This window comes from Monopterus albus, unplaced genomic scaffold, assembly GCF_001952655.1.
Source record: "Monopterus albus unplaced genomic scaffold, M_albus_1.0 scaffold131.1, whole genome shotgun sequence".
NCBI classification, from domain to species: Eukaryota; Metazoa; Chordata; class Actinopteri; order Synbranchiformes; family Synbranchidae; genus Monopterus; species Monopterus albus.
In genome coordinates, this window is record NW_018128011.1 from 1,166,978 (window position 1) to 1,178,302 (window position 11,325).

Below are 11,325 nucleotides of genomic sequence, written 5' to 3' on the forward strand. Positions count from 1 at the left end.
GCTATAATCCGTTCCACGTGTCACCCAGCTCCATTCTCTTACAGTGAGTGCAATTTCCTTTTATTAAAAAAATGTTCATTTAATTTTAAATGTATTTCAATTAGGGCTGTCAAAGTTAATGCAAATTCCTTTTAATGCCATTCAGTGGTGGAAGAAGTACTTAGATCCTTTACTTAATAAAAGTAGCGATAGAACAGTGTAAAAATACTCTGTTACAAGTAAACGTCCGCATTCAAAATGTTACTTAAGTAAAAGTACAAAAGTATTAGCATCAAAATATACTTAAAGTATTAAAAGTAAAAGTACTCATTATACAGAAAGGCAACATTTCATATTCCTGTATATCATATTATTGTATTATAATTATTTAATGTTACAGCTGGTAAAGGGGGAGCTAGTTTTAACTAGCTTATATGAATTTAATTTGAATCACTGCTGGGTAGCTTGTGAATTTTCCACCATAGATCAGTGAGGTAGTTATATTATATCACATTTTTATTAATCTATTTATGAAAAGTAACTAGTAGCTAAAGTTATACAATAAGTGTAGTAGAGTAAAATGTACAATATTTACCCCTAAAATATAAAAAAGTCAAAGTATGAAATAACAGAAAATGAAAATACTCAACTAAAGCACAAATACCTCGAAATTGTTCTTAGGTACAGTACGTGAGTAAATTAACTTTCCACCACTGTTTAGAATACATTTTAAAAAGTGTGATTAATATGTGATTAATCTCAAGCCAACAATGGACAATAATGCGATTATTCGTGATTAAATATTTGAATCCACTGACAGCGCTAATTTTTATTATTTCATATTTGTGATATTTTACTTTAATACAGTTTGTAGTAACATTTCGTATGCACTGCCTCTGAGTTTTGTTTTCCAGTGCTTCATTTTGAAAAGTGCAGATGCTCAATTACAATAAAATTACTGTAAGTACGAGCTATACTATCTTCTAGTATAGTACCTTATGCTGCTGACACTTAAATGTCTGTTTGCTCAGTTATGTTTATCTCATTCTGATGTATAGAAGCTGACAGATTGTTTTCACTTGTTTATTACAAGTATTAGAGTAAACATTTTTTCTCATGCTATTTTATGAGTCTATTTCCAGGTTTCTTTTTATATAATTCTTTTTCTCAGCCAGGGTGTTCTCCTTGTTTCACCAGTTCAATAATGCGTCATCAGTTTTACTGAAATATTCAAATCCAAACTCATATGTTTGCTACTTTTCTTACTGTTCTGTGCATGTTTTTACTTATGTTTCTCTGTATTTCACTCAGACAGAAAGTATCTTGTAACTTAGGAAGTTTTAAGACCTAAATGTTTGAACAAACCTCAGCTATGTGACGTAACCTTATGTTCATGGAGAGTGTCTGTTCAGATTGTTTACTTATCTCCAAACGACTCGGGACAGGAAAAGGTCCTCTTCCATGTTATTTTCTGTTCCCTGCAGACTGTCTGGACTCATTCTCATCTGGGTGAGTTGTCATCTGTCATTCCATCTTCAATCACACACACTCTGTCGGACTCTCTTTCTCCTCCCACTATCACTCACTGTTCTTTTTGAAGAGTTATTTCTCATTTACCCAGATGTCTCTCTTGCCTGGATTCATGCTCTCTGACCCTGATCTTACTTTTGATTTCATCTTTTTTATTAATTTTGAAAAAGCTCCAGTTTTCCTTTCTGTTTTACAGAAACCCCACATACAAACAAGAAAAGAAACACAAGTTCAGCTGTGTGACTGCACAGTAAGTACAATTTTGTTATATTGTTTCCAATTAGGATTGTCTTCATAAATTCCAGTTTTTATTGAGTTCTGGTTTTGATTTTGTCGTATTTTTCAAGGAAAACAGAAACCATATTGGTTTTTAACGCCAACAAATCTCATGCTCAGATTTTGTGAATCTTTTCAGTTAATGACCAAAATATACATAGCTTTCCCAGCAGATGATGAATGTTTGTTGTTTCACTTTTAATTAAAGGATCATGGTAGTGATATTGGTTTTTAACGCCAACAAATCTCATGCTCAGGCCCAAACCAATAACATGTTAGTTTAGCTTTCAGTACTTTCTGACTTCATCTGTCAGAAAGGCTTTCAGGTCAAACCATTCTTTAATTACAATAAAATAAAAGTCAATTTGACTGGCAGAAGATTACTTGACTGAAGGTCTGATATACTGTATGTTTAAGTTCCACAACCATATTAAAGTTTGGTTGCTGTGAACTTCCACTTTCCTCTTGGTCCATATGCAGATAGCAGATATTCAACAGATTCTAAGTGGCAGGGTATTCAAATTAACCCAGCTCTCACTGTGCTTACTTACACGATTCATGTTGGTAAATGCAGTGAAAACTTGAAAAACTGCAATTCTGCAACAGCACGGTGTATGTTGAACTGAGTCAAAATAATCTACAGTGAGTGTGTTCATGGTGGTGAAGGAACATGTCACCCAGTACAACGGTGTGGTCACTGATGTGCTTTTAACAGTTTTTAGACAACAGTGTAGCTCTGTGACACAAAGGAATAAGATATATTAGGCTTTGGATACACACAAAACTTGTTAGTAGGTTGCATTTATTATTGGTCTGAGTCTGCACATGGGACAAAAATGTTTCAATATCACTAGATCTGTATTTTAATCATATATTGCACACATCTAGAATACATTACGTCACATTAAGCCCTAGCTGTTGTGACATTGTATGGCCTGTTCCATGAATTAGCATGGCTAAGCCCCCACCCCCCGCAAAATTATTTCACCGTCATGGGGTGTCTACTCTAATGAATGACCTTCCCTGGTTATGCCACAGATGCAAAAAGCACCAAAGAGGCTGAGCATTGCTGACTTACAGCAGGAAGTCAGGCCACAGCTCAGCAATGAGCTACTATCCTGGGAAACCAAATCTGTCTTAAATAAACTGTAACCTTGAAATATACTGACTGGAACTAGCTTAGTGGGACATCTGAAGCTGTATTTGAACTCCAGACAGTCTATTTTTGCACAGAATGAGGGCTGTGTATTTTATCACATTTTTTACAGCATAGTCATGTTCAGTGTGGAAACCTTCAGGACCAGTGTAGAGAGAAAGAAACATTGCAGTGACTAATGCCTATTCTTGTGCAGATATGGACATGTCAGTGTTGTTATGAGACTAATTTGAAAAATTCCTAACCTATCCTTTGAATCTGAGTTGGACCCTGCTGGTTTCTGGTCCTCAGACTTGTGTCATGACAACGTGTCATTAGTCACAGAGTTTTTAGTCATAGACTATGATGTTGCAAAGACTGGGGATCTTGCAGGGTCACTATTTGCAACTAGATTTCTCTGGAGACTACTTCCCAAAAACAACTCCACCAGTTTCTCCTTCTTTGTAAAGGTCCAATAGAACCTGGAGTCTCCATCATATTTACTCATAGATATTTTATGTATTTACCATTGTTTCTGTGCCCGCTATGCTGCTTCCTGTTTGGCAGCTCACCTATTGGTTGTTTATGATGTTCACATCACTCTCTGCATGAGTCAAGAGTAAATTAAACATGTTTGATTTTATCGGAACATCACCAAACGATTGAGATGCCTTGAGCGCAACACGGCTATCGCAAGACTCTCATGATTTTAATCCAAAACTGGAAATTTGTCTGTGATACAAAATCACTTAAAAAGTTAAGTGTAAGGCCGGCATTAAGTGTTTCCACTTCCAAACAATGATTTTCCAAACACCATTTGAATGAAAGCTTGGCTCCTCATGTGTTCAAGTGGTCGATGATGTTGAAGGGGAGCCACTTGTTCAGACATATTTTGATTCCACTTGTCATCAAATATCGTTAAAAGCTGAAGAGGTTTCACCCTCAGGTCCTCAGCTGATTGACAGGCAGATTATACTTCCTCTTGCTTTTTCTATTTCAATTAATGTAAAAATAGCGGTATGACAGAAACCCAACTAATCTTAAGAGCAGCTTACCCTTTTAATACATCTCGGCTCTTGGTCTCACCAGGTACCACCAGGGATAATCCTTCTTAACACTGTCTCAGACTGTGAGTCCCATTCAGTTTCTGCTCAGCACATCAAGGAAAAGAATTCCTAAATTCATTAGGATTCATGTAGTTGAGACTGTTTGCCGTAACAACAGTGCTCATTAGGGCTGTTTTAATTCTCTCAGCCTGCACTTATAGACAGATACATGAATGGATTCCTACCTCTCTTAAGTAACAGGATATTCCTCGAAGGGCTTCACCCATGGCAGTAGGAGAGGGGAGCTGGGTGAAAGAAAACAAAAAAGAGACAGAGAGATGGAATTTTTACCAAATTATGTATGAATCAAGCGCAATAATACCTGAAACATGCTTTTCATGTTTTGTCCAAACTCCACAGCAGACAAAGAAATGAGTTTACATTTTTGTGTAGGCTGTGTGCTCCTGCTGCATGTTACTGCCTGTCTGGTGACCTGATATCAGTATATAGCAGAGTGTATGCAGGCCTCAGCATTCTGCGCACAAGAACATGCAGTTGTGTCTACATTCTCGATAGCAAAATTATATATAATTTTGGCTCTTTGCCTGGAAAGATCTGTATGCACTGAGCCCTTTCATCAAAGTTTCATAATTAAATACCACCAGACAGATCTTGTGTCCTTGATGTTATTATTTCCATAGTAGTGAGGGTGCTTCTTTTTCCTTTCTGTGTTGAGCTGCTTTTGAAAACAGAAAAAAGTGACTACATGTTGCATTTTATAACGGTTGACTCCACTGTGTACTGTGGAGGAGTATTTGAAGGACTTCACTGAAGTGCAAATTTCTCAAGACAGAACTGTACTAAGTGATATTTAGGTTTCCTCGTGGTCTTTTACAAAACTAATACTGTAAATGTTTGTTAACATCTTAAAGTTACTTATTCCTGCACATATTATACTGTACATTTATATAATTGTAGCTAATTTAAAGGGGTGTTAAGGAATAAAATTAAGGTCTTTTTTATGAATGAGTAAATGACCCCAGTACAGTGTAATGATTCTACAATAATAATAATGGTGTCATGTAGCTACAACTGTGATATCATTACTGAAGTTTAAGCTCTGTAACAACAAAAATGATGTGTAACTTGTAACCTTGATATTTAGGTAGGCTCTAAATATTTTAACAATGATGTATAATTAGTAATAATAATGCTAACCTACGATTAGCTGCAAGTAGTAACATTATGCCATGTATATATTTACAATAATAATGAGGTTGTTTTTCACCTTAAAGTTACTTACTACTGCCAGTTTAACCTTTTTTTATAGTTTTTCAGAAATGTGTCAGGAGAACTGCCATTGTGTTGGGAAGGAAAACTACATATGTGATATAAACAGCAACGTGTGTTACCGGGGGCGGATGCTCCAAACAGGTGTGGAAATGTTTCCTCTGATTGGGTTTTACACGTTTCAGAGGCACCCGGGACTCCCCGATTAATTCATTATGAGTCAACTTGTCCTCGTCACACACAGACAACCTGGAGGAGAGGAAACAGATGAAAGATCAGTATGAAACACATTAAGGTTAGATTTCCCAATGTGTCTAAAGGGCAACAGAGTGAAGTATTTACCCTGGCCCACAAAATCTCCTGAAATCCCCCAAATAACCATTTTCAGAGTCAGAAGTATCTAAAGCCCAGTGTCATGTCTTCCAAACCCCTCATCTCTTCGGATTAACAGCAGAAACCCCCAAGATATTCATTTTAGTACCCCATGAGCACAGTTGAGAAACAGGAGCTGGAGAATATTTGGTATTTATTTCTAAAAAATGTCTAATTGACTAATCACTTCATCATAGCACTGATCTACTAGGAGGATTTGTCTTGATTTAGCTATTTAAATTTGTGTTTGATTAAAGCCATTTAAAAAATACAACATGAGTCCATTATTTTGGAAATGAGAAGTGATGTCTACAGACTACGACTCGCGACACATTCAGCTTATGAAGGTGAGAAAATGTTGCACTGACTGTGAAGAAACCTTGAAAATAAAAGTACATTTTATTAGTAGAAGACAATTTTATATTTGAAAACATCACATGGATTTCAAACATGTCAGAGCTTTTAAAGCCACATATAATAGGACCATGTGAATCTTTGATATTTCAAAAGCAAGTAACAGTTATTATCAGTGTTTATCAGATCAAAACCCTCTGACTGTGAAAGAACCACACACTGTTGATCACCTGTGTGATTATCACAAATAAAGTCCTATTTTTCCTGAGACAAGAGACAGAATTTCAAGGCAGGAAAAAACCCTGAATCTCTGTACAGACCTCTACCTGGAAATTTAACTTAAAAGACACCAGTTGAGATTTCCAGCAATGACTAAAACACCTTGATCAGGAGCTATAGGTGGTGAAGGAAACCCTCCTCCTACTGCTGCTGCAGCTCTTAAGCAAAGACATCGGTGTGATGGAGATCAAACTGTAGAAGTTGCCAGTTATAAAGTGCTAAAGTGTAGAGTCCTGGCACACGTCTCCTCCTCTAACCTTCACATACTGTACCTCCACAGAGCCAAGGAGATATAGTGAATATTAATGGATCTGGCTGAGCTGTGATCACAGGTCAGCCAAACATATTTGTGCTTAATTGGGCAAGGAGAGCTTGAGGAATACAACTGTAAGGAAAGAAAGTTTTTAGAATCAGTGTTGCACAGTATGGTGTGTCATTGTAGTACTCTGTAAAGAGCCATTTGGGTTTAAACATAGTGAGTAGGCTTTGGGAAGTGAGGAGGTTTTTTTTTAAACAGGAGGATTTTTTGAAATGTGTGGACAATTTTGGTCTGTGATGACATTTGTGGAGAGGGTAATAATTGTGAAAAATAATGTTTTTAAAGGTGAGATCTCTTTTTTGGAAAGTAGTGTAATTTATGGACGTTGAGAACATTTTTGTAAAATAAGAACACCTTACACAGTATACAGTGTTGGTGTATTTTGGGAAGTGAAGACAGAGACAGTGAGAAGATTCTTAAAAGGTGGTTTTTAGCTATTTTTGCAAAACGGGAGAATTACATCAGCTTTTTTGAAAAGTGAGAACAGTTGAAAGATATAAATGTAACGAAAGAATTTTTTTGGATATTTAAAGAAACCAATGAGATTTTCAATACCAAGAATATAAATGAGAAATAACATTTATAAATGCTGGTGATGTGCAATACAGTTTATTTCCTTTCTGATCCAATACACAGTAAAATCCCAGCTGGTATCGCATACACCAATACCAATACTGATGCCAAAATTTTGTACAAGACACTAGGGAAAAAGATGGGTGCAGACAACAGAGACTGATGGAGTAGATTTAAGGTGTATCTAGAAGGGCTTGCCACTTTTATTAATAACAGATGGTGCCACCCTGCTCACATACTATGTCACATGCTGTAACCAAGATACTGAACTGTTGGATTTGGGACTACATCCACACTACATTTATACATATAAAAACCCTTCACATGCCACCTTGGTTGCTGTTTATGTCCCTCCACAGAGCAACCACATATGACATCTGCTCAGAAGATTATCGGCTGCCCTCTCCTCACTCTGGAAGAACTACACAGTTCCCGCTGCCTCAAAAAAGCTCAGACCATCATTAAGAACACTTCCCACCCTGGATGTTCACTCTTTGAACTGCTGCTGTTCAGGGTAATCAAATCAAGGACCACTAGATTCAAGAATAGTTTTTACCCAACAGCCGTTACCACACTCAATGCTGCTGTATAATATGCCTGTGTGTGAGGGGTCTGTTGTTTATTTTGGGTTTTTTTTTAGCAGTTATGTTTTTATTTTATAGTTTATGTTTTTTTGTTTTTTTAATTGCCGTACCAACTGGAGGTCACTTTAAATTTTCATTGTACATGTTACAATGACAATAAAGATTATCTATCTATCTATCTATCTATCTATCTATCTATCTATCTATCTATCTATCTATCTATCTATCTATTTCTGTTGCTGAGAGACTACAGACTAAAAGTTTTTTTTATTTTACAGTGATTCTCGCATTTATAGAGCCATGTAGTATAGTTGACTATGACTATGACAGGCAGAAGGACGAGTAGTTTCTATCAACCAGGTAGACTGTCCTGGATAGGGTAGGTATTGTCTACCGTTTCTCTTTTGAAGATAAAATATACAGCTTAGTTAAGGTATTGATGTTTTAATATGGGAATCGATCCTAGAACAGGAAACATTGGGATGGGAGTTATTGATGTTACAGGATCGATCCACACAGCCCTAATAGATGCTATTTTTTTGGAACTGTCTTTTGGAATGTGGGGACATTTTAAGGGAGTGAAGAAATTTTGAAGGATGAGAGCTATGTGTGGGTGTTTTAATAAAACTGCATATGGAAAGAGAAAAGTTAAGTATTCCTCTGTATCAGTGAGGGTTCTCACAAGCATAGCAGTCTAAATGTTTGCGTGTGAGCAGTGTCGGCTTCTGTCTGGTGAATCTGAGGCAGGCTTGTCTTTACCGCTCACTGATGTTGACCTGAATTGACAGACTGAATGGCATGAAAACAAAGCAACAGCAACCTTCATACAGCACAGCTTAATCCAAATGAAAAGAAAAATCTCCTTTTCAACTTCCCAAATCAGATCAAAGGGGAAGTAGCTCCATTCTGTTTGTAGAGCAAGTGTAGGGCCAATAACTGTGCTGCAGTTCACCAGAGGAGGACATATTAATACTGTGACAAGACAGCCAGGAGTTTGGATTAAAGCAAATACAAACAGCATATTTAATGTGGAGGTAAACAATGTGGCAACACTGACAAAGACAGAGAGCAGCAGAGCCATATTGTGAGGTGCAAGGACTATCAAACAGCTGGGAAAATGTACTGTATATACAACATTTTGGTTAAATAAAATCACTCATAATGTCTGAAGCATGTGTGGGTGTGAGTGAGTGTGTGTGCACATGTATGTGTGTGTTGAATTTGAAGTTGACCTCTGGAATTCATCCAAAATGAATTTGTATTATTTATGAACCAAATCAGAATGAGATATACATCTTGACTTAAGGGCAGGAGCCAGCCAAGCTGCAATCCACAGCTTTCTATTTTGACATAATATATTTCCACACCCTGCCAGTTAACCTTTACCTACTTATCCCTACCCCTAAAACCAACCCTCAAACACCCATTTAACAGAACAAGAAACGGAAACGTTCTTACTTCTCACAAAAATAGAAAGGCACACACAGTACCCTTAGTATAAACCATAAAATGTCTTTGCTCACACTAGTTGAAGAGGAGTGAAAAAGTCTAATTCCAGAGATCCCTGAAATCTAGCTCAGCGCACCAAAGTCAGGGGGGCCAATGACAAAGAAAATCTTTAATCCTCATATTTAAGAACCTAGAAACAGCAAATATTTGACTGTTGCTTAATAGACTAATGAATCAATCAATTAATTGACTACTTGTTGTGGTTCTAATTAAATTGAAAACCCACTACCTACATAACATAAAGTGCACAGAAAAAAAGGACTCACCGGGTCTTTGGATTTACACAGATTATGCTAGCATATGCAACGCAATTCATTCATATTTCCTCTGTTAACATAATTCAAACAAGTTAACCCCTAAAGAAAATTATGTTGGTTTTACACATTATCATTGTGTGGGACCGATGTACATTACAATGAAGTAAATCCAACAAATCCTTTTTTTTCAGTGTGTACACTGTGGAAAATGTCAACTCATGTTAATTAACCATGCTAGCTAATGTCAGTTAGCAAGCTAACCCTGTTTTCTGGTATCTACAGGAGTAAACAGGCTGACATGCCAATATCAAATTATGAGTCAAATTCCAGGCCATAAACCTGAAAATGTCACAGTTAATGAATTATCTTGTATGTAGGAAACAGCATCAGACAAAAGAAACAGAACAGGCTGACGAGGGAACAGGTGCATCACCAGTGTTCCAGGTGAGCCTCTAATTATGAATTATAGTTTGGAATTATAGAGAGGATTCTCAGGATATTCAATCTATGCTCTGGAGTTTATTTTGAAAAAAGTCTTACATCAGGACAAGTTGATTTCATAAGATCCTGTTCACTCATGTTTAACATTGCTCTAAAAATAAATGAGTCCCAAATCATAAATATACAGTATATCTTAATGTAAATACTGGGAATGGAAGGGAGGGTAGTTAGGGATAGGCTCAAGCAGGGGAGGATGTTGTGTCTCTACCAATGTTGAGACCAATCCTACGCCCTTGGTCAAATCAACAGACACAAAGAAGGACAGAGTTATAAAATCCCAGGTGCGGTTTGAACATAACTTATAGGAGATTGATTTTCTTTTTAAAAGTATAGTATTAATTAAACTGAATCAGTCATATTGATGAGAGGTTGTTGAGAAATGTCTATCAATGTACAACATACACCACCCTTTCTTTGGATGAGATGAAACTGACAAAAAAAAAAAAATCCACCAAAGTCACAAATGGAGTTTTTCTCCAATCACCATTAAAATTCTTTGCAACATACACAAGCTCAAAGGCTGCTCTTCTTTGTAAAGTAACAAACATTTTATAGCCAATTTTTCATGCCTAGAAGAAGTAAGTGTTTGACACAGAAAAGCTTTACTACAGGGAGGATCCCTGTAGGGAGCATTTCTGAATGGGCAGATTCTGGATTCAAAAGATGATCACTTCAGGAAAAACCTGCTAATTAACATCCTTCCCAGAGATAAATGATACTTGTAGCCTAACACACACACACATTTTTTAGATTTCCCTTTGAGGTTTGTTCACAATTACACGCTAACTTTGTTACAGGTTTACCTGAGATTAAATGTTTGCTCCTGAGCTTTTTAATTAATGGCTTTCTGGTCTTCTCATTCACATTTCCTTTAATTATGTATACTCCTCTAGCCATTAACCAAGCACACACACAGACAAAAACAGACTCAGCCTTGTGCATTCATTAATTCATGATTAAAGAATGGGAAACACAGTGACACGTATTTAGCTCCTGTTGAATCCTTCCTGGCTGCAGCCACACCGGCCTTCAATTAAACAAAGAGCACATTTCACAGACACTTTTATGTTGTGCTTCCAGGTAAACAGATGGATATTTGTGGTGGGGGTTTACACAGGGAACAGGGAGAAAGATAGTAAAAAGATCACGACAACTCATAAATTCTGGTCTTAAATTAAGTATGAGTTCAGTGCTATTAATGTGGCAGGTTTCTGCTCTGGCAGTTAAATTAATCAAAAATGACAACTGAGCTTCATACTTGAATGTCAGGATGTTCCAGCGCTTGGTTAATGACTGTAACTGCAATCAGTGTTAAATAAAA

The 11,325-nt window shown here is 36.7% G+C and overlaps 1 protein-coding gene across 1 annotated transcript in view; it reads right to left on the minus strand.

Moving 5' to 3' along the window:
• Window positions 1-11,325, minus strand: part of doc2a (double C2-like domains, alpha) — a 57,076-nt gene that overhangs the window by 19,028 nt on the left and 26,723 nt on the right. Inside the window, exons 6-7 of the mRNA XM_020613238.1 lie at window positions 5,379-5,505; window positions 4,212-4,271 (exon numbers count right to left, since the gene is read on the minus strand). Of these exons, the coding sequence (XP_020468894.1) occupies window positions 4,212-4,271; window positions 5,379-5,505 (187 nt within the window). The remainder of the gene's footprint in view (window positions 1-4,211; window positions 4,272-5,378; window positions 5,506-11,325) is intronic.